Source organism: Pomacea canaliculata, linkage group LG9, assembly GCF_003073045.1.
Source record: "Pomacea canaliculata isolate SZHN2017 linkage group LG9, ASM307304v1, whole genome shotgun sequence".
Taxonomy (NCBI): domain Eukaryota; kingdom Metazoa; phylum Mollusca; class Gastropoda; order Architaenioglossa; family Ampullariidae; genus Pomacea; species Pomacea canaliculata.
In genome coordinates, this window is record NC_037598.1 from 6,457,142 (window position 1) to 6,481,368 (window position 24,227).

Consider the following 24,227-nt stretch of genomic DNA (forward strand, 5'->3'; position numbering starts at 1 on the left):
CTTCTGACTGCATGAAGGTACAAGTCAGAAAGTGGCAGCTGAAATGAAATCATTCAATGCTACGATAACCTGTAATAATGCTAGTGTAGTGCATCCCATACCATACTCAGGAGTATGACTCTTGCGTGTTGGTGCTATTTTTTATTCTTGCCAAGATGTTCTTCACACATGGTACTTAGATTTTGTCACTGATTTGAATAATTTAGCTTACCCTGCACAGTAGTGGTTACTATTCAGTGTCTACATTCCTACTTCTAGTATTTCTGCACCACCCTGTCATATTTGCTGTATCTCATGGTACTATCTTCCACATGGTGTGCTCATTTCTTACATTTGTTACTAGCATATATAATTTTTTTTGCTTGTGTATATTGCATGGTAACATATTTCTCCAGAATTTGTGTCACCATCTTATATAATTTGATTTGCCCCATATAAGTGCACTGCATGGCGTACGTCTCTTGCACTTGTCTTTAATGTATAATTTTCTTTATCCAAGGTTATCTATTACACAGTGTGTACACCATTCCTGCATTTGTGTGTCACCATAATTTGTTGATCATATGAATAGACCGATACTCTTTTTTCAACATCCGCCAGCAGTGTGTAGGTGTAAATGCTATCGCTCTATACAAGAGTGAAGTGACTTATTATGGATGTGTGTATAATTTTAGATATATATATATGTCAGAATCCATGTTTGCTACTCACTGAAACCATGGACGTGCTGAAACCTTGATTAGGCACCTGGTTAAAAATTGTCGAAAATATTAAGATTTAGCCATTTTGAGATTACGGCATATTGTCAAGTTCAAAGTCTGTTCTAGTCACTCACAAGTGGTTTTCAATAGAACAATCTAGAAATATGTCTATTTTGTCAATAAAAACACTACTTCTATCTATTACTTTTCCGAGCGCAATAGAGAATGTTGGGACATAGCAAACACGTACACTCGCCCACGTGCGAAACACGTCACATCGCGTACCGGACAAAAGGTCATTGCGTGGACTTTCAAACAGAGGCTGTTTCACGGCGGATAGAAGGTCTCGCGCTATGATTCGAGCTCTTTCTAGACAAAACAAGGGTCGGAAAACTTCCTTATATGGGCGCATGCATAAACATACTTTGCATATAGGCAAATCAGAATTCATTAACGCCGACCTCGACGTGGTCATAGGTCACACGAACAGACTCGGCAGTGTCGGGTATCCCGCAATGCAACTGGTCATGGCCTCCGGATGTAAACAATGTAGATGTAACTCAAGCTAATGCTGGGAATATCTCTTTCTGGACATTATCGTTATATATTAAATGTTCATTGTGCCTGTCAGACGCTCATTTCTTCTCAAAATAACACGTGCGAAGAATAAAACCACGAGGACATTCTTAGACCGTCGTAGCAGCTAAAAAAAAAAAGGTAACTTATGAACCGAATCGCTGTCGAAATCACCATCAGTCATGTGGTAAGCGAGCTGAAAATAAAGCGAAGTGTTTAATTTCTGCTGCAAATCTCGGTAGTAAATCAGATCTAGATGTGAACATTTACAAATTTGAGTGAACGTGCAATGCTAGTTATTTATGTACTTTGTCTGGAATGTAAGGAAACAGCTTTACGTGATTTGCACAGGTAACAAAGGTTGGGTGGGGGTTGGATGGTCTTACTCAAACCAAATGTCACAGACAGAATGTGTGAAGACAATTATGTATAACATTCCTAACAAATAGAATGAAAACTGCTATCTAGTCAAGTTTGTAGCCATTCAGTGTCCAGAGAGCACATCATTGTCAGCCCCCCTCAATGATATATCTCTAGATTTCATGAAAAGGTTATTCTTCTTATTATTCCTATTCACCCCCACTGGAGCATAGGGCCGCAACAATAGGTTATACTCCGCTATAAGCTTTTGAAATAATTTCTTTCATTGGAAAGAATTATATGTTGATGTTCATCCCATCACCTTGCAGCTGAAGGCTAAGTTGAGAGTGTTTCCCACTAATGCTCTACTCAGTAGATGCTATAAAAATTTAAAGTAATATGTGAGACAGCATCACTGAATGTTAGATAGCAAAAGACGCATAGATGGCATATATAGACCAATAGAATGCTAGTGGACAGTAACTTCTATATAACTAACTAAACCTATAACTGTGTAGCTCAATGTTTGCAAACACCATTGTTTTTATTACTGTGTACTTCTCTGAAGCCTAGTCAACATTGGGTACACAAACACATGCATGTTGCGTTTTCTAAAATGAACAAAATAATTAATTTTATTAGTAATGCTAAAGTTATATGTAGTAGTACATATTTAGAAGATGATTATATTTTTCATTCAACAGATAAATTACATAAAAGGCTTAAATAAAAGCAAACTTACTAAACTTCAACTTTCTGTTCGCTGTTTCCGTTGCTTGTTTCTGTACAGTTTGTTTAAATTAAAAACCCTATAACTTAAAGTCATAAACTCACTTTTTCAATTTGTGATTATTTATGTTCAAAATATACGTACATAAATTTGCCATCTACAACTATTTGTTAAACATGACTGCCTGCAGACTGGAGTACAATGTCTATGTACTTAAAGTTAATCCTGGGCTGTGTGCTAATGATAAAAATTGCACGCATTATTCACTCCAAAGTATGATATCACGAAACTAATATCCTATACGCACGTCCTTGATGACATTTACTCTGACTGTCACTGTGACTTGTTCGATTTGTAACAGTACTACCACTATCTTGCATATGTAGCAGAGCAACATCATCCTGAAAGCACAACGAAAGACCGGATTTTGTATCAAAGCGAGAGAACCGAGGTGAAGCATATAAGCGAACACATTTCATGATTCATGATTTATGTGAACGATTCATATTATTTATCATTTCATGACGCAAGATTTCAGACTAGTGAAGCAAATACTTTTGTGTTTTAAATAGATACAAGTTGGTTAATAGTGCAAACAAGCAATACGCAAAATAATCAAATCAGACTTTATTGTCTGTCGAGAGACCCAAGACAAAAATTTTCTTGCTCACAAGGGCAGGCATACATATCTCAACACAGACATTTAAGCACACAGTATTATGACAGTAAGATACATATCATGGTTAGTTGGATCTCCGTCAAATGTCAATGAAATTCAAATACTTTATATGTCTTGTATATATTTTTTAGAAATGCGTTTGCATTGCAGACTACAACAAAATGTGTCTGAACTGCATTTCTTCTCATCCTCCTAGTACTTTGTCAGCTGATACTAAATCTGTTCACTCACCTGTAGGCAAACAACATCACAAATTGTCACCTATGGCCTGACAGAAATCTCTGCATTCATTAATTATTTAAGACAGCTCGTCTTGTTTGTTCGGAAGGGAGCGCAGATTCAACAAGGTAATGGCTGAGTCAATGGATGTCAGAACCTCTTCTCTTCAGTCACTGTTTGATTCTCCTGAGTCCTTTGTGCCTTTATTTAGGATGGTGATGGCTGCTGCACACAAGCACTCTGGTAGGCACTTTCCGCAAAACGTGGTCACTTTATAAGCGCCTGCCGGTGAGGGCACAGGTGGAAGTTGGGATGGAGAGGTGCGTTGGGTCCGAAATGATATTTATTGCCATCTTTCTGACTGCATGAAGTTACAAGTCACAAGTGGCGCTGGAAACCAATAATTTGAATCCTGTAGGAATGACTTTGCCACAGACCCTTGCCACTTTCTTTGGACGGACGGAGGGACCATACCAAGGCAGCGATGTTAAATGAGGAGAGGATGGCCTCTACAAGCCAAGAGACCTGTCACCACCGTCTCACTCAGCATCCCAGAGCTGACGGTGAAGCTGCACAGTCTCCTCACGAAGGCTCAGCAGTGCTGGCCTTGTTACCAAGTTGAGTATCACCACGTGATCACTAATGAGAGCTCTTTCCCGCGATTCTGATACCAAGAGTACCTAACACACAGCACTGTTAATATAATCCATCTCTGTACTATACACAGAAAACAGGGATGGGGGAAAGCACACATCCCTGAGGGACCCTGTTGGGATCTGCCTTCATCTGACGAGAATCATCCATCCACTGACAATTTACTCCTTCTGACGAGCTCTGGAGCCCTACTAGTTACCTGTCGGTGAACTCTTAGAGACCCACCTCTGTGGTTCATCCTTCAGAATGATCTGATCGACAAAAAACAGAAATAGACTAGCCGAGTGTTACACAGGTCTAGTAGGCTGCTTTACAAGAAGGTGTGGCGGACTGTGTTGAAGGCCTGGAAAAAATCCATGAACAGGACCAGAATGTGTCCCAAGTGTTGTGGATCAAGCATGAAAAGCATGAAGAGTTGCATAAGACACACCCCTACGTGGCTTGTAGCAAAATGCAAAATGATCCAGCCGATCAGCCACGGTGGGACATAAACATCTTCCCACAACCTCTCGAAACACTTGCCACAACAGCAACGTGAGAGCCACCAGGTCGAAAGTTCGTCAAGTTTTGTGAGCATGAGGCTTCTTTGCACTGGATATGATTGTTGATTTTCGCCACGATGAATCAAGGAGAGCTGGACAAGTCTGGTTTAAAAACACCACTTAGGCTGACTATCACCACTCTTTTCGCCTCTCACGTGTCAGTCAGGGTTTACTGGATTACATGAAGAGATTTGACAACATCTCACGATGCTGACAGTGGCTGGCCGACAGTTAAAGAACAGACTATTTTCTGCTTCATTGCTGAAGTTTCTCACATTCCAAAAAGAGTGTTGGAGCTCATTAACAAAATGTCACCGGTCATCACACTTGACGCTTTGTGTCTTTGTGCTCTACCCATATTGTTCACCCCCTCTGTTTCCCTGGCGCTATGCCCCTCACTTAGTTTGCTTATTCTACCTTCTTTCTGTATTCCACTCTAGAGTTTTTGCCTTGCCCTGAATCTTCCTTTTCTTGCACTTTGCTGCTTGTCTCCCTGCATAAAAGCTTCTTTTCATTGAACAAGTGTGTTCAGTTCTTTACCAGCCATGGTTTGTGTATTCGGATAGCCTGCAGATCGCTTGTAGGGATGACAGACTCTTCAGCAGAAGTGATTAAAGGTGGATTTGTGTCTGCCCGACAGTCCAGGTTGCTCCACACGTAGATAGAATAGAATCCAGTCAGTGCCTCGGAAGCAGTCTCTGAGCAGCTCAGTTGCGTTCAAATTGTTGAGGTCCTAACATAATAGAGTTAGCGGCTTTCACGTCATATAAGGAGGACTTGTCTGCGATATGCTGGCGTCATTCACGATAACTTCTGTTGTCCCGATCTGCCCGAGCGGCGGCCGACACATTGAAACCAAAGGGGCCGGCACATTACGAAAACACGCTGTCCAGCGTCGATAGTCGCCCAGCAAATTTAATGGAGCGCAAGATTGCATCCTGTTTGTGCTGAAGGGAGCGCACATTCGACAGAGGGATGGCTGAAGCAGTGATGTGACCCTCTCCTCTTCAGTTCTGTGTCTGATTCCCTCTCTAGATCCTCTAGTTCTTTTTTCTGTTCCCGCCCTTTGGTCGGAATATCATGGAATGCGAAATTCAAGGCCTGAAGCTGCCGCAGGACAGCAGAAAGTTTCCGACTGTAAGTCAGCAGCAATTGCCTACGATCGCCATTTTAATGATCGAAGTTTGGAGTCTCCCGTACAGGCACACGTACGCACAGAGTAACAATGCTCATAGCACAGTCATGGGCAGATCATCTCTGATCCGATGCTAATATGGTTGGCGGGCATAAAGATCTATCTTCTGGTAGGGGGCGACAGCTCATTCAGTGAAAGCAAGCCAGAGATCCTGAAATATCGTTCACAAGTAGTATGTTAAGAATACTCTCGTAAGATCAAACTTAGGTGCAAAAGAAATGAAACGCGCGGTTTGGCAAACAGAAAATATCTCCACTACTAAGTAGGCGGAGCAATGAAATACACGAAGGAAATACATATATCAGACACACAGTCAGGGACTAAGTGCATTAGTCACTGAAGTGATGTCCATATCATAACAGCTGAAAGTAGCCGAAAACTTCCAGAATGCGTAGACAGAAATCCAATCACTTCAGAAACGTACAAGAAATCGATATTGAGCCGGTACAAGCCACCGAGGTATGCGCGGCATCCCCCTTAGGATCTAGCTAAGATTGACAACAAACATGGTCAACGCAATGATGCTGACATAGTGCAAACGTGCACATCCGCTTGTCAGCAAGGCCTAGAATGAATTATAGTACTGTATTGTCGTACCTGACTCAACAGTAATTAGCTTAAATTTCCTAAGAGAACGTGACGTTGTCCTAATCTATATTCAGCCTTTATTATTTATTTAAGAATATGAACTGACTAAACTTGACTGCAAGCTAGACACCAACGGTCACTCCACTTCCGCCGTAGATAACGCTAAGGCCGCCTGACACTTTTTAGAGCCTGAACTGGTCCTTGCCAACATTTCCAACCCGCATTGGCCTCAGCCTGTGACAGCCAGTGTCCAGTGATGGCCGCTGTACCGCTCATCCATCTTTTTCGACACGTTGCTGAGGTGACCCTCTGCGATGATCAAAGGGCGTAGCTTTACGAGGCCTGAAGTCCGCTATAACATGGTAAACCGATTTACTTCTCTGTATGTTTTGCATGAGTACTGTGTACACATCTGTACAACTGCTACTCACTCTGACCACTTCTTACTTTCACGTGGCTTGTTACTATATATTAAAACAAAAGCAAAAAACAAATAAAACTAAGCCAAAACAAAAAAGCGACAACACCTCCTAGTCATGTTCTTTGTATGGAATATATCTGATCGTCTCTCACGTATATCTGTCGTTCTGCGTTACTATGAACCTGGAAAAGCAGCTGCATTCGTCATTAGCTCTGTCCATCTCAACCACCAAATTCTCCATCTGGTTATTTGTTTCTTATAAAGTAGACTACTGCAACTCTCTTCTTGTGGATCTACAGATCCATTGGATAAGCTCAGAAAGTCCGAAGTGGCAGACTCGCGGATCTGACCAGTGTCACACCTAGGACTAAACATGTAACTCTAAAAGATATTACCTTTCTGAATCACGTGACCTAAAATCAATCTACGCCTGCCCTGTCGCTGATCATATAAACTACTAGCCTACCGCGCTTAATACCCCTATAGCAGCCATGTCCTACCCTCGCCCACATCCCTGGGGTCTTCATCATCGCTCTTCACAAATCAAGGTGACCTGTCAAAAACAGACTTCTCTTCACCTGGTTCCGCTTTCCGACTGACCCTCGGCCACCTAGTAAAATCTACCCCGACCTTCGCCGGTTGTTCAAGGCCTGAACCAGCCTGGTTCATGACAATCACATTCGCCCACTAAGGACTCGTAACGAGCTCACATTTAAAGAGCTTTCTGGAAACACACCATATCTCGCTATCACAATTACCTGACATCCCGTGAAAATTACTTAGCTCTTAACTCTTTTGCAATAGCTGCTCTTGTTATGTGAACCGTCATTGTAAACGATGGACGATCCTTACACACTCTTCTAGTACTAACATCCCTTCATACCTTCATTCATTGCTGTTAGCGTTCTACTCTTGTACATTTTTATGATGTTCAGTTTGCATTCGAGTGGTGTTACTTGTAGATTTGCCAGTTTGTTTTATTATCTACCGTTGGTTGGCTGCTTTTTTTAGTAGGAAAGCTCTCCTCTGTTGCTAGTTTCGCACTATGGTTGAGGGAAAACCCCCGACGCCCAGCTCTGGAACAAGGTGTGAAATAGAGTGTCCCACACAATCTGTAACCCTGAGCACTGACTGCAGTGACAAGCGAGTTTCTAACTACGGGCCCCCTTGATTCGTCACGCCTGCTGTATTCTTTCTGTTAATCTGTTTATCATCAGCATGAGTCTGCGCAGAGAGTGCGGTTTATCTTGGTGTTGATGCTGCGCCTATAAATTTTATAATAATATCTGCTATCTTGCCAGGACGGTTACCGCCATAGTGTCACCTTGAAATTTGTAGTGTCTACGAACTTATTAACTAATGATCAGTAAGCCCTTACTAATAACAACTGCTAGAGGCGCCCTTTGTAAAGGTTCCTTGCCTGCTATATGTGTCCACCTGTCAATCGCCAGCTTGACAGACACTGGTGTAGGACCCATGCACACTTACTAAACACTTACACAATCGACAGGACCAGCTCGGTGACTCGATGACAACAACAACATCAATAATCAAACTAACAGTGGGTAAGGGACAAACTTCTGATGCTTGATATGTCACTTCAGGAAGTGGCGCCCTCACACCAACTCAGTACAGCCGTTTCGTCTGCTTTTTGTGCTCAGTTACTTTGGGTTCAACCACAGATCCATCCCCAAACTATAGACTGATTGAGATCCGATATCGATGAAAAGTATTGCTTGCCCTGGTATTCTGGCCCCACGAGCCTTACCGGTGGAACATGCATGTCACGTGCCCATACGAAGTATGCAATTTTAAAAAGCATACGATAGGTCAGATTCGAACAGATGAAAATTGATTCGTTTCAGAAAACTGTTGGCCTCCTTTCTCAGGATGTAGCCTAAATATCTAATAGAATGCTACGATTTACTCAGAAACCCTTCAATAATGTTGCAAGTGAATAAAAGTCGAGTAACTACCATTTCTACGATAGCAACATGAAAATGAAAAAACGTTGATCAACAGACGATATTTTGATTTAACTCACGTGACTCATAAACAACGATAGGCGAACGAATAAACCTCTCCAAAAACTAGAGCAAGAAAAAAGCAATAAAGAGTCGGCCACCTCATACACACATACAGTGTTGACAAGACCTCTTGTGTGTTTGATATTAGCACGACACAGACCCTACACCCAGACGATCACAGTGTTATTAAGGTTTTCAGTTACCTACTAACAATAAATTACGTAGTACATTATGTGTTGCACATCATATGTCTTTCTTGTCAAATTTTGAAATCCACAAGAGAAAGTGTTGATGATGATTATTGTTTATCTTATTTGTTTCAGTCATAAGGCCGAACTTTACCTTAACATGTCCTAGCCGTTACTATATAAACACAATTCACACAGTGAAGTGTGAAAGGGATCGCAATTTACTTAAAACATCAAATTGCACGGGCAATCCGATGATAGCAATTACTCGTAATTTCGCAAACAATACCCTTTGTAACCTCAAGCATTATGATGACTCGCAAGACCATTGCCAAGCTGGAAAACCAATGGGCGAGGTTAACTGTAAAGACGAGGACACCAAAAGGATTTACAGTTGCTCTTTCAACGCAACTGAAAGATACCAAGAGTGGAATATCTATTGTGCGGAATATTGCGGAGTGCGGATTATCGGAGGTGAAAAGAAATGTGCATGGGTCGTTTCCAACGTATGTCAGATAACCAGTAAGCTGTAGCCAACTATACTATTTTTTAGAGAGACTCTCTCACACTCACTCTCTCACTCACGTCACTCGCTCTTCCCCTCTAGGGGGGGGTGTGGCGAGATCACGTGGATTCCTTGTTGTCGTCAGTAATGTTGGAAGACCAACACAACACACTGTCAGCGACTGTCAGACAGCTGTACATCGTGATGTCATGGCAGCACCTGTCGACAGCTGCGCGCGTTGTCTCTGTCACAGTTCACAAATATTCTCGAAAGATTGATATACAATCAGACTGATATTATAGACACCAACATCACTCTATAGGTCTCATGACTTGAATATTATATACAAGGACAAAACCGTGGTATATGATTGATACTAAATGCTATCCATTACTATATGCACGGATTAGTCTAGATGATGATTATATTCACGGGACTAGGTAAAAATATGGAATTGTATATAGTGCAACGGCGGCTAGGTCTAGATGAAAATTGATATTAAAATAGACACGGTTATTTAGGTATCATGAATTGATGTTATATGCACGGACTATATCTGAATTGATTTATAACAAGGGACTAGGTATATGATTTGATATTATTATACAATGACGTGGTATGGTCTGGACTTGTGTGCTGCTTTCTTTTCATTTACATGCCCTCGGGCTCAGTATTAAGTTGTCTTGAGGTCTTAGTTCGTAACTTTCACAGTTTGATGGATGAAGAGCTAGAGGTTAAGTCAACATACACAGCTTTAGTACAGTAAAAAGCTAACAAACGAGATTAGACATGCAAAATAAGGTAGAGGCCTGTAGAAATAAGGTAGCGGCCTGTAGAAATAATGTAGAGTCATTCAGTTTACTACGGCTTATGCTAGAAGGGAAGGTTGGGCACTGTCTTTGCGAGAGAGAGAAGCGAAAGCAAGACCGACATACGTTGAAAGGTCGTGTAATGACTGACTACAATCAGACAATTATATCAACGCTCGTTGACCTGGCTACATGGTGAAAAGGCTCAAGTCTTAGCTTGCTGTTTGACGACAGTACAGTCGGTTGTGTACCTTAGAATTTGGTAGATACTATTGTGTTTTTACTAAGGTGTAGCCAGATGTATAAAGTGTGTGTTTGTAATCAAGTGAAGCATTCTTTTGAGATAAGATTTGAACGCAAGAGAGAGAGAATAGTGCAAAGAAAGTAAAAGTGTAACAAATGTTTAATGCGTTGACTATTAGATATCACTATTGCTGTAGAATGAACATCTTCAGAAATCATTTCTCGATCAATGAAAAGTGCCGAAATATAGCGAGCTAATGAAGTTACTATTAATCTCAGTCACCAATCGAACAGGACCAACTACACCGCCACCACCACCACCACCAACTACAGAAGCACCACCTACCACCGAAGAACCAACTACCACCGAAGAACCAACTACGGCAGCACCAGAGGAAGAATTCCCCATATGGGCGGCTATCCTCATTGCACTTGGCATTGGCGGTTTGATTGGTGAGTAATACCATGTCTCTGGTTAAATAATGCGTCAACATCACAGGGCACGTGCTGGTTCTGTCTGCATGTGTGTGTCTTCTTTTTCATAATGGACAGGGAGTAATTAAGACTAGATCCTTGAGTCAGTTGACCGCCAGTCAGTTGTTTCTTGTCTCAAGTTTACCGGGAGATCGATGCCATTGAATGTTAGCTCACACGCTAAGAACAAACGAGCGAACGAACGAAACGAACGCATGCAACCCACCACTTTCAGGAGACACAGAAGGATGAGTGTACGGCAGCGGTTCTCAACCTTTACTTGTGGGCGACCCCCTGACGAACACCGGTACGTCCCGCGACGCCCCTTAGCCAGCAGGTCGGTGAAGAGCGGGGAGCCTTACTAACCTCGAACGCGCGTCGAAGAAATCACACACGAAGAGAACAAAGTTCGTATCTCAGAAGTATACTGTTAATGAAATTTTACTAAGCAAATTCTGTGGTGCTAATAAAATATTTTATTGGAACTCACTTGATTAATGAGAAGGTTGAGCCTGCTTGCTGTTGCATAGAGAAGCGAACCTGTGTGCGAATTTCGTACCCACTGCTAATCAACAGCCCCTCAGCCTCTGGCCGTCACACGATTTCTGTATTGAGACTTCAGTGCTGCCAATGCCTGAAAATCCTTGCTCACACAGCATATGAAGTTGAAAAGGCAGCAGAACTTTCATTGCTTTCTCAGAAAGGAGAGGATATTCCCGCTTGGATGCTAATCCAGAATGGTTGCACTGTGTTGTTTGGAAGACATTTTCAGGGATTGTCACTCGAAAGTCGATGAGCTGCTCTTCTCTTGCGTGGCAACCTGCGTTGTGCTAGATGGAAGCAGAAATGGATTACGAATCCAATCGTAATTTAGTCACATCAATTTCAGCGAAATAATGCTGAAACTTTTCTTGCAGTGCCGCCTAGATGGGCATAAGTACATTCTTCACCTGATCAAGATTCAAGTTAACGTCAGCCTTGCACTTACACAAGCACGGAAACATATCAAAAATATTTTCTTGAGTATCTTCTGCTCCACAACGAAATGTTTCGACGAAAAGCATTCATGTTGTCAGTTTTTGTAATATGGTGGTGTCCTTCCTTGTCTGGTCATGGCCTCTGTCAGGGACCTATAGAGTACTAGGACTGAGCACGTGCGACATGAAGGTGTGAATGATGGACCGTTTCCTGAATGCGTGCCTTTAGATGTTAAAAAAAAAGAGAGGTGTGACTGGAGAGGAGAGGGGAGTCAGCGATGAGAGATGGGGAAGAGAGGGCAAAGGCGAGAGGAGGGAGATTGAGAGGCTTAATTGTTGAGAGGGGGATCTGTGTTTTGAGGTTTTGGAAGTGAGAAGTCACTGCATTGCCGAGACAGTGTACTTGAATAGGAGAAAGAGATTTGGAGTTTGATCGCCTCACCACCGGTTACACAATGTAAACTAATTTCACTAAATACCTTAAGAAACTTTTTAAAAAATGACCACCTTCGCGACCCCCTTGTAGCACGTTCGCGACCCCCCAGGGGTCGCGCCCCACAGGTTGGAACCGCGGTATACGGGCTTACAACGCTCACCACGTGCCTGTCTGAAGTAAGGGTGAGCAGTCTACATGAAGACCAGTCCAGTCTCTGTCCACACTCAGCGTCGACTTTCTTACGCAACCTACGGATCTGAGCGCAGGTAGCAGCACGAACTGTAAGACCTTACACGACTGACAGACACGTGTAAGAAAACATTGACCAGCACTGGCAAGAGCAATGCAGTGGCATCGGTCAAAGACAATGAAAGTAACGGTTAATAAACGACTAACTGAAAAGCATAAGAAATGTGAATATTAATGATAAATTAAAGTTAGACAGCAAACCGAATAACTTAAAAGTAATACAGAAAATTGGTATAATAGTCTACCATTGTCTCAAAGAGTGCAAACATCGAACTTGAGACTGAATATTTTTACAATGTCCGTATGTCAAAATAAGATGTATGCTCACAGCTGAGCCAATAGTGTAAGCACGGATCTACATAAAAGCTGTATTCTCGCCTTAGGTAACATCAGGAAAAGAGAGAAACAAAATCCTACAACACACAATCGACCCTCAAGTCCACACAAAAGTGCAGAAACACAACTTAGTAGATGTCCCTCCCCACGCTGTGGGTTAACGACATGTTGCTGCTGCTGCTCATGATCAATAATGATGAAGGTTGAATATTCAAGCTAGCTGATTGATAAAACTGAACAAGAAACTGTGAATCTGACGAACAGAAAAGTGCCTCAAATCTATCAATCTATTTAAACTTGGTGTCTTGGCAGCATTGTGCCTGTGCCTGTGGCTGTGCCTACGTGCAAAGCGTGAGCAGCCCAAAGGTAATATTTGTGGATAAACTATTCAGCCAAAAAAAAGAGACAGAGTGATTTAAGTATTGTAAACAAATTATACTTTTTAAAACATCGATTACTCTTGAGGAGAACGATGTTCTGAAGATGAAGAAAGAAAGATAATTAAAGACGTGAATTTACAAACATTCGGGACAGGGGTCATGACACTCGTGCTCGCATTCTTGCAAACACGGTCCTCAGGTGTTTCGCAGATTCTTCCACACAAACACAAACTAAACTTGGCTGCGCTCCCAAGTAAACTCTAGGAATTAACTTGTTACACTTTTAACAGTTATTAATAAATATCCAATTGTCTAAACTTGGTTACCTTTCCTACTGCAGTCCCGTACAAGATCCAGAAGGTAAGTGAATGCTTTCTAATATTTTGAACAGTTTATGACACAAGACAACATGTCAACACACTTGAAAGTACAGAAGAATTGTAGACTAATATGAGGATGATGATATGATAGATGTATTTTGTAGCGCGCTAGTATCACATCACAAAGATGCGCTCATGCGCGTGATCCAGCAGCCACCCAAACTCAGTCAAATGAAAACTTCAAAGTTTAAACAAGTGAGTCTAAGATTTCTTGAAAGCGCAATACTAATCAGAACTCCTTGGTCGAGCAGGGAAGCGAGTTCCACAAAAGCGGAGCTACATGGAGAAGGATCTGAAACCCGCAGTATCTCTTATTAGCATTCCCTGACTGAACACTCGTCGTTCAATGTCTGAAGTGTGCTGTCTGAACGAAGGTTCCGCTGGGTTGGTAACAGCGAATGAGTTCTGCAGATAACAGGCCGCAAGGTCGTGAAGACAGCATAGGTTAAGGTTAACAATTTGTTGCTCAATTCGCTCTCCACAGGAAACAATGTAGGTCACGAAGTACAGGAGTAAATGGTCAGTTGTTTTCTTTCCTGCAACTATCTCGCCAGCCGTAATTCTGCACTCGCTGTAGCCTCGACAACTCGCCTTTGAAAATCCCCAGAGGCAGCTGTCTGGCATATGTCTAATGTAGAACCGATGAGGGACACCAGCAACTACCCCCATAACTGCATTGCAGTCTTCTTATTAAGACTGGGTCGGAGTCGTCCAAATCTGCGGATATGAAATAACATCCTTGATACAGAACTGACATGACAGACCATGTTAGAAGATTGTCGACATAGAGTCCAAGGTTCCTACGGAGCTGGAGAGGGGGACTCTAGCTTGACCCACTTGATGGAGTCTAGAGAGACTTTGCTAAGGCAAGCTTGAACCACATAGCATCGCCTGTCTCTCATCATTAAGCTTGAGTTTATTCCTCACATCCATGACTCTGACCTTCTAAGCAACAATCTTCTACAGCACAAACTGCTCACGCACCGACTCACTGTCAGTACTACAAATGAAAAATAGAGTTCAGTGTCATCTGCAAACATCTTACGGTTCCATTATGCTTCCCAATGAGAGGACCAAGCTGAGATGTGTAAATAAAAATAGAACGGGCCCAAAACAGAGCCTGCGGGACACACCGCACAGCAAGAACTGTCACTGAAGAAGCTTGATTTGACCATGCACCCTTTGTGTGCGATCAACTGAGGTAGGAATGGAACCACTGCAAGGCGAACCACCCATGCCCACCCCATCTGGAGACGAGTCAGAGAAGGGTGGATCATGACATCGAAGGCCGCACTCAGATCAAGGAGACCACAAGAGTCACTTTCCCTGCATCCGCACTGCTACAGAAGATCGTTCATAAGACGCAGAATGGGCTGTCCACAGCTGTGCTAGGTCGTACGCCGACTGGAATTAGCCAAAATGCTGTAGCGGTCCAGGTGAGTGTCAACTGCTGAGCAACGACACGCTCCACAAGTTCGAAACAAAAGGCAAATTCGACACAGGTCTATATTTTTACACGAGCTCAACGGTCCAAGTTGTGCTTCTTTAAGATCAGGCTTGATCACAGCTGTTTTAAATTGTCTGGGTACAGAGGCAGGAAAAGGCTAGCATTGACTATGCAATAGTACAGGAACCAAATGTCAAGGTGCTGAGAAAGAACACTATGGGGAGGATCATCCCCAACGTGGTTGGGCGACAACGCCGAACTAATTTCTTCTCTTCTTCGTTTCTTCTTTCGTTCAACTCAAATGGACACGCCTGCCTCCCTGCACAATTGATGCTGTGCGCCGCAGTCCTCCAGGCTGCCGTAGCTTCCTCAATACTGGCGTCCTTCTAGCAGCAAAATGCGGTGCCTGAGTTCTTCGTGCATGGACATCTTCGCAGTAGATGTGCGTTGTCTGACTGCCTGTCTGGCACGGGCACTGGTCTGTCTGCCGATTCGGAGCTTGGTGTAAAGTGGGTAATTGAAGACGGTTGTGGCCTGTCCTCAGCCTGAAAATAATGACCGCTCAGCTCTTGTAAGCATAGTATGGGTCGTTTCGGTTGAAACGTGGTGCTGCTGCAGCACTGTTGTGCTGTATTGGCCTTTAGATGAGGATTGACTTCGCTGTAGGTTGGACCTGTCTGCTGCTCTTTTTGGATCCTTCTTGGCAAGAGTGTCTGCCGGCTTCGTGCCAAAAACCAAGTGGGTGAACCACTGTAAGACGACTGTTAGTCCCGCATAAGAGAAGAGCAGTGAAGTCGTTCAGTTTCTTGTCCGGCAGTCGAAGGCTGAGACAACAGGCCTCCGTAAAGAAGACGAACGTTTTGGAGTTCTGGACTGTTTTCAACGTGGTGCACGTCGAATGGCAACTGCTTCACCCTTATTGTGGAGTAAGGCCGTTGCAGAGAAAGACGTCTCTCTTCCTCCGGCTACTGATTAATCCGCGACCACATTTTCACGGCTTGCAATTCGGTCTGACCCGTCAGTGAACACAGTAGTCATTGATCTGTGGAATGTTGTGATAACATTCCCATAGTCACAAGACTTCTCTCACAAGCGTCTTGGGAGTCTTTCTTGTGACCAGGATGCTGCACTGAATCAGGAAAAGCAATTTCCATTCCATGCTGTTTGCTCCGCACAGGGATCTCCTCTGATGTCGTGTTCCAAGATGTCTCGTGTTTCGTTCAAGATCCTAGCCTGGTGGATAACTTCCCCTTTTCAACCTTCCTTCGTCGGCTGAAAGCCAGCTTTTCCTCATGGGTATTTGGAAGTCTCTTGAAACTTGGCGCTGGGCGACATCTTTGTCCACGTCGGTCCCAAGTATTCAACCTGTGATTGTCCCATTCTTGGTATGGCGTAGACCTCATGACTGCAGTGATGAGTCTGGCTGCTTGCGTCTAACCTTGCTGACCTCTCAAGTTTGATTTGCTGATGTTCCCATGCTGTCATGCATACTCTAGACTGTCTGACACCTTCCGGTGTCAGCTTCTTGAGATCCTGTCATCCGCGCCCCAGTTCGTGCACCAACTCTTCAAATTGCAAGTCGCACCTTGCTCGGCTTCGACCTTCTTGGTCCTGAGCTTCCATGTAATCCTTCGAAGGTTACCACAAGTAGTAGGTTGTCTCCATGGAAAATCTGTCCATCGAACTCAGAGTGGCTCTGTTCCCTAGTGACAACTAAAATATAGTGTCTTTTGGGTGACTGACAAGCCACCTTTCGTCCAGTCCTGCAGGACATAAGGCCCTTGGATCGTAGTGCATTGTCCAGTGTTTCTTCTGTGCACCACAAAGGACAGGTCAATCTGCTAGATGCCCTGGACATTTCGGGGAGGTCTTGATGATGTCGTTTATGAAGACAAGGAACAGGTAGACTGAGTACTCCCCTTAGCTCCTCTCTCACGTCTTCTTTCCGGAGTATGTCCACCACGTGGCCTGGCCTCTATTTTTCAGGTATTATGAGACTTGTCCAAAACTGGGACATACAGCCCGTTACGCCACACTTTCCTGGAGTTTCAACCTCAGTCCCATCTTTCCAGACCTGTCGAAGGCCTTTTCATGTCTTCCACACCGTCGCGTGTGCTTCGTGTCCCTGGTAACATCTTCGATCTTCTGGGCGATTATGCAACCTGGTCTCACGTTGACGATGTTGTCTGAGCCTGCCTTGTTCTGTGTGTAAGGATGTTGTTCTTTTCCAAGTGCCATGCATAATGGTGTGTTGATGAGGCGCTCCATTAACTTGCCCACGCAACTGGTAGGCTTATGGTGTAACTGTCCACCTTCGCCCCACCCCACCCAACCCACCCCCACCCACCCCCACTCGGTCTTTGCCCTTTCTTGTGGACGGCACCATGTCTGCTCTCGCCAGATTTGTGGAACATGGCGCTGTTGTCAGCTGTTGTTGAAGAGGTACCGAGGAGTTTGGTCTTGGCTCGTGGGCCCAGGTGTTGCAGCATTTTCAATTGGTGACCTTATCTGGGTTCCCAGGATCTTTCTGACTTAGGGTCTTGACTGCTTCTTCAAACTCTTTCAATGTTGAATGGTTTGTTTCATATAGTCTTCCTGGTGTTCGCTGGTTGAATTCTCTTCTTTCTTCAATGAACTTGCTGTTTCTTTTCTTCTGGTACTGTGATGTTGCTGACCTCTTCATAGCTGTCAATGAAAGCGTTTGCTGCTTTTCTTACCTGTTAAGCATATCTTGTGCTTGTTTGTATGACGATCGGTGCACTTCTAGTATCTTCATCATTCATCGCCCTTGCCAGCTTCCATAACTTGTTTCCTTCTCTGTCTAGATTTAGTTCCTCTGTCTTTTCTCTCCATCTCTTTCTTGCAGCTTCGTTGCAGGCTTTTCTGTATTTGGCGCTTGATTCTTTCAGTGCTATGTTGTTTTCTATGGTGGGGTTCATTCTCAACCTTTTCCCTGATCTTGAGACTTCATCTTCTAGTTCTTGGAGTTCTTCTGTCCAGTATGGCCTATAGTTCTTTCGTGCGCCTCTTGGTATTGCTTTTCTGAGGCAGCTTTTAAGATCGCTTGTTGAATGCATCGATGGCACGGTTGATGTTCTGGTCCGCCACACGTATTCCTTTGGTGTACTGGCTGACAATGAGACGAAAGTATCCCAGTTGGCTTCTTGTAATTCCACTGGGAAATGTCTTTGAATCTTGGGCCTGTACTGCAAGTTGATGGCCAGTTTTGACTGGTCTGTGGTCGCTGCCGCCTAACTGGTTCTGTACCCCTCTGGTTGTTTTCTTGGAGAGGTCGTCAGTGGCGAAAGCAAGGTCAGGGGTCGTTGAGGAGACCCATCTGCGCGAGAAGAAAAGTCAGTGGGTCTTCTGGATCGTTCAACAGGATCATCTTGCTATCGATCTGCCAGTCCTCCACTTCTCTCCTCTATTATCCGTCTCGTCGTAGCCCAGCAGGTTGAGTGGCTGTTGAAGTCGCCGACAGCCAAGCAGTTTTCGGCAGGGATATCAAGAGTCTGCAGGGAAAGTTCTTTGTCGGGTGGGCAGTACAGGTTGAAGATAGTGAGCACAGTGCTGTCTACTGTAATCTTGACTCCATTTATTTCAGCTTGCTGATTCGTGTCCACTTGGAAATCTCTTGCTGGGATGTTATTCTTTACAAGAATCAGCACACCTCCCTTGTGTCTTCCTTCTCTGTCCATCCTGAAGGTTTGGTAACCTTGATGGTAAATCTGTGGTTGGGGTTCAGGTGTGTTTCTTGAATACAGGCCACATCTATTTTTTCAGCATGTAGTCTTTTCGGTGAGGGCTAATTTTTTGTTGTAAAACGCCCTCGGCGTTCCACTGTAGGATGTTGAGAGGCCTCAGGGTCTCTTCTGTGGTTGTTGTTCCTTTTCGGCCAGTAGCCATTTCCCTCCGCCTCCGAAGCCTGGCTCCTCGCATCGGGGCGTGGTGACCACCAGTATCATGGGGTGGGCCCTGTTGAGGCGCAGGCCCGGCACTTCGCCCGCCTGGCGGGACCTCACAGGCAAAGCACCATATCGTTTAGAGTGAGCGTTGTCCATTCCATGCGAGTGTCAGTGCGTTGTGCTGCCGTTAAGCGCACGATGGCCCAGCACATCCGTCTTCGGCGTCAGTTTTTCTTTTCCGAGTGTCTTTCTCGTAGAGAGACTTGCCGTCCAAGGCTAACGACCATCCTCTGGCCGGGTGCAACACTTTAGTCTGGCCTCTACCCTGACAGACCTGTTCGGCTTGGTTGGACCTGCCAGGAGCACAAGGCTCCCGCCGACATAGCTCTGTGGGTCGACGAGGCACACAAGCCACCACACCACTACAAGGTAAGTTGCACCAATTGGTGGTGGAACTAATTTCAATAGTTCATCTTCTGTCACTGGCTGAAAGTTAGAGAGGGGCGTGCCACAAAACAAGTCACTGGTGTGCTCCACAGTATCAACCGAGTCACTGAAGCTGTCCATTATGGTCTTTATCTTGTCTTCAAAGTAAGCACTTAATGTACTGGCAGCGGTCAGGTCATCCATCTCTGGAAGAACAGGCTGAGTCACATCTTTACCCAGGAGACCATTCACAACTGCGAACATCTTGCGGGAATCAGAAACTGCAGAGCTTACAATATTCATAACATACCGCGACCTAGCTTTGACAATGATGGCTGAACACTGGCTCCATGTATGGCGATAAATCTGACGATCCACCTCCAGTCTACTCTTGCGCCATTTGCGCTCCGCCTGACGCCTGACCTTCTTGGCTCGGCGTACCTCTGGAGTAAACCACGCGGTATCAGGACGCTCAGTAATGCACCTCTTTTTCACAGGCGCAAACTTGTCAAGAAGAGCAGACAGGGTGCTGTTGTACAGAGCCACAAGCTCATCCACATTGTCAGGAGGGGAGACCAGGAGAGCAGAACGCTGAAGTGCAGTACGAAAAGAATCAGAGTCCATGCCCCGCACATTTCTAGTGTACACAGTCTTTCTCGGTAAGCCAGGCCTTGACATGCTGGTAGTAAACAACACAAGAAAATGATCCGAAAGTTTGCAAGTCTTCCACAACAATAGACCCGAACAGTGTGATGGCCGGGTCTCGCAATAACCCAGTCCAAGGTGTGACCCTTACAGTGGTAGGGGAGTTGACATGTTGAACAAGATCAAGGGAATCCAACAGCTGACAAAGTCTCTTCGTGTCAGGGTCAGATGGCACATCAAAATGAAGATTCACATCTCCAAGAATTAACAAGTATTTGTTGGCAGCAGCTAGGTTGGAGACCAGGGGAATAAACTCTTCACAGAACGCTGAATTAGTCACTTTGTTGTTTCTAGAGTAAGGAGGGCGATATAGAAGCAAGACATGAAACGTCAGTGAACCACGAGTGAGGGCAAAACTGAGTGACTCAAAAGTCTTGAACGTTTCTGACACCAAAGGCCTCAGAAGCACGGATTTCTTATAAACAGCAGCAATCCCACCACCACATCTATCTCCAGACCTGGGATTGTGAATGAACGAATATCCCACGGGAGTGATTTGCTTGATAACAAGTTCATCTCCAGCCTCCCTAAGCCACGTCTCAGTGAGCAACAGCAAATCCAGTGACTTGTCAATAATCATATTGTGAATGTCCACAGCCTTCCTGACGACCGACTGGGCGTTGAGAAGGCCACATAACAGTTGAGTCTGAACTATCTGACTCTCAGACGAACTTGTAATATCGAGCGTTTCTGATGTAAGGGGGTCAACACTAGACCCATCTTCATTCACAATAGACGAACAGGGAGGGGACAGGTCTGTGAACTGGAAAGGGAATGCCGGAGTAGGGGAGGAGGGCGGAGGAACAGCAGGAACACTGGTGTCACAAGAAATTAATGAGATGTCAATAGGCACAGGGTTGTCATCATTCACCAACACAGTGGTGAAGGGGCCATCAAGGACAGATGCACTGGAGCATGAAGAATGACAGGGACAGAGCCGTAGCCCCAAAGACAAACTTTCCACAGAGGCAGCAAGTCCTGGAGGCTCACTGGTGCCAGAGCTTGGTGCTAACACTTGCACTAAGTCTGAACGGGAATGAGCAAGTCTACATGCACGCACTTTCCTCCCACCACGTACTCCACGCACAGTTTTCTTATTAATTAGACCAAGTTTTCTGCAATACGACAGCAAGTTAATATCCAATACACCAGACACATTTTTGGCAATACACCGGACTGACAAAGTCCAGTGTTACAGAAATGTATTTCACTGGCGACTTAATGTCTTCAGACACTTTTGTCCCATTCCTGAGAGAGTTGTAAAACTTCTAAAATGATTTTCCAACAGTAAGACACACTTTTTGATCATATTCATTAACGTTCTGTGACAATGCTTTTACTTTATAACACAACAGAGTATTTAAAGAAATCTTGTCTTATTCTTGGTAAAATGCTTGTAAAATGACCTGAATATACAAGGCAGATATTATTGTCTAAACCTGACATTACTTTTCCTACTGCAGAGGAAATGCCGAAAATCCAGAGGGGTAAGTAAATATTTACTGTATACCTTGAATAGTTTATCTTTTGATATCAGACAGACATGCTTACAAACCTGACAGTAGAGAAGTGTTGGAGGACTAATCCACTAAGGTAACAAAGCAACAGAAAGAATACTCCTTGTGTAGGAGAAATGATAATCACTGGCGATTTGATATTTATATCTAAAGATATTATTTTCACACTTCTCAGTTTCTGTGGAAATGCTTTACCTTAAAATGAAGTAAATTATCTGCGTATGGTAATCTAGTATCATTTCTTGTAAAATGCTAATGAAATTACCTTAAGTTACAATATTGATAATGTTGTCTTAACTTGGGATTCCTTTTCCTACTGCAGAGAAGAAGCTGAAGAAGGGTAAGTAAATATTGTATACCTTCAACAGTGTACTACATTTTCTGACGACAGATCGAAGTGCTAGCAAACTTGAAAGTAGAGAAGAATTGTAGGACTAATACACCTTCCTAACAAAATGACAGAAAGACAGCGCAGGAGAAATGTATTTTACTGCTGACTTGATATTTACTGTATACTTATATGATATTTATCTTTAGACACGTTTTCACACTTCTTAGTCTATGTGACAATGCTTTACTTTAAAATGAAATAAATTATCTGCGTATGGACAGCTAATATAATTTCTTGTAAAATGCTTCTGAAATTACTTTAATTTACCATATTGATAATATTGTCTTAACTTGTGATTCCTTTTCCTACTGCAGAGGAGAAGATGCCGAAGGAGAGGAACCCGAAAGTGCTGAAAGTTCCGAAAGTTCCGAAAAGTAAGTAAATACTGTAAATCTTGAATAGTTTATGACATCGTCTGACGACAGATCGAACTGCCAACAAAGTTAAATGTAGAGAAGAATGGTAGGACTAATACAACTTCCTAAGAAAACGACAGACAGACAGTGTGAGAGAAATGTAGTTCACTGGCGACTTTATTGTTAGTACGTGTAAGACAGGACACACCTCTCCAGGGAAGACAAAGAACATTATTTAGTTGGAAAGTAGCGACATTAACGCTCCCTGTGACAATGGAGCACAGTTTTGATGATCTTTAGAAAATTCATTCAAAGTAAAGTTTGCTTTTAAAAATGTCAGGTGCCTGCAAAACTGAGGTACGAGTATAGATAAGTAAACAAATAAAGCTTCCCATGTCACAGACCATCATAACCCGTCGTCACCATTTCCAAATCCTACCCTCTGGTTGCCAATAGAAACAACTAATCGCCAAGAAGAAATCTTTCCACAAGTCTTTTAATCAGTTGCGATGCCACTGAGTGGTTGAGTGTGAGTGTGAGTGTCGTTGTGTGGCTGACTGTTTGACTTTTTTATTTTATCTTTTTAGTCTATTATTTATGAGAGCTTCCAAGAAAGAGAAATTTCCGTCTTTGTGAAGGAGAGAAACAAAAAATAGAGATGGCTTGTGTTGCTCTTACTGTTTTATCGGAGCTGTCGTAAATTGAGGTACCTATTAAAATATACATCAACTGTGCTGTTCTCCTCTCTTCATGAGAAGCTAAGGCATTTTACTTCATATTTCAACGTGTATGCTTTTGAAGTAAGCGCGAATGTTTATGTCTGTTGTTGCAGGTCAAAAGAATCAGCAGCAGAGGGGTAAGTGGAAATTACTAGTCAGAAAATATGACATTCAAACCGACATGTATTTGAAAACAGAGAGATGGTGGGACTGACAGAAGGGTAAAGAGATGGAGGGTCAAATGTCTACATGACCATTTCATGATGTCCATTGGACTGACAGACGGAAAGGCGCACTAAAGACTCGATATCATGTATTAGCAAACAGATGTGTAGACAGAGACAGAGACAGAGACAGGGGATATGTCTGGTAGATGTGTATGGAGACACAGAGACACTGTCTTACAGAACTGTCTTGTTTTAAATGCAGACCTTTTTTAAAACCTCATCGCACACGTCTAAAAATTGGGTAGTTGCTTAAAAGTTTGTGAGTTACAAACCAACGAAGTAGGTTCCCGTCTAAAAGACAACAAAATCCAGGAATAACAAGACACGTTGTCAATTGAAGGCAACATTTGATGTTTTCACTTTCGACTTTACCTGTGCTGCTTTGTTTTTACCTTTCTTGTCCTTCTAAGAAATAATTACAATTTAGGTATAATTTATACCTTAGAGAACTATTTGAAACCTTGAATTTATGCTTTCCTGCAGTGGAGAGGAAGCAACAGAGGAGGAGTAAAGAACCGGATTTGTAACGAAACATCTCAAAAAAAGCTGTGACCAAATCAACTCCATCAGCTCACGAGAACAGAACTTTTATAATAACTGATTTGTTTACACGTACACTTGATTACGAGTTACCAGCATGTCGTAAGAGGATGATAGCACAGGCAACAACAAAATCTAGTATTTATACATCAAAGGGTAGGTCTCAGCGATGTCTTTATTGTTTAGCTTGGTCTCAGTGAAAACATCTGTATTGTTTAGCTAGGGCTCCATGATAACATCTGTATAGTTTAACTGCATCTCAATGATAACATCTGTATTGTTTAACTAGGGCTCCATGATAACATCTGTATTGTTTAACTGCATC

General features: G+C 43.4%; 1 protein-coding gene across 1 annotated transcript; it reads left to right on the forward strand.

Moving 5' to 3' along the window:
• The first annotated feature begins 10,694 nt into the window (after positions 1–10,694).
• On the forward strand, positions 10,695–24,227 carry LOC112572128. Its single transcript, XM_025251678.1, has 8 exons — positions 10,695–10,890; positions 13,222–13,275; positions 13,630–13,649; positions 21,615–21,639; positions 21,992–22,009; positions 22,375–22,434; positions 23,249–23,272; positions 23,846–24,227. Exons 1-8 carry the CDS (start codon positions 10,695–10,697, stop codon positions 23,887–23,889), a joined length of 441 nt encoding a protein of 146 aa, XP_025107463.1. The 3' UTR covers positions 23,890–24,227.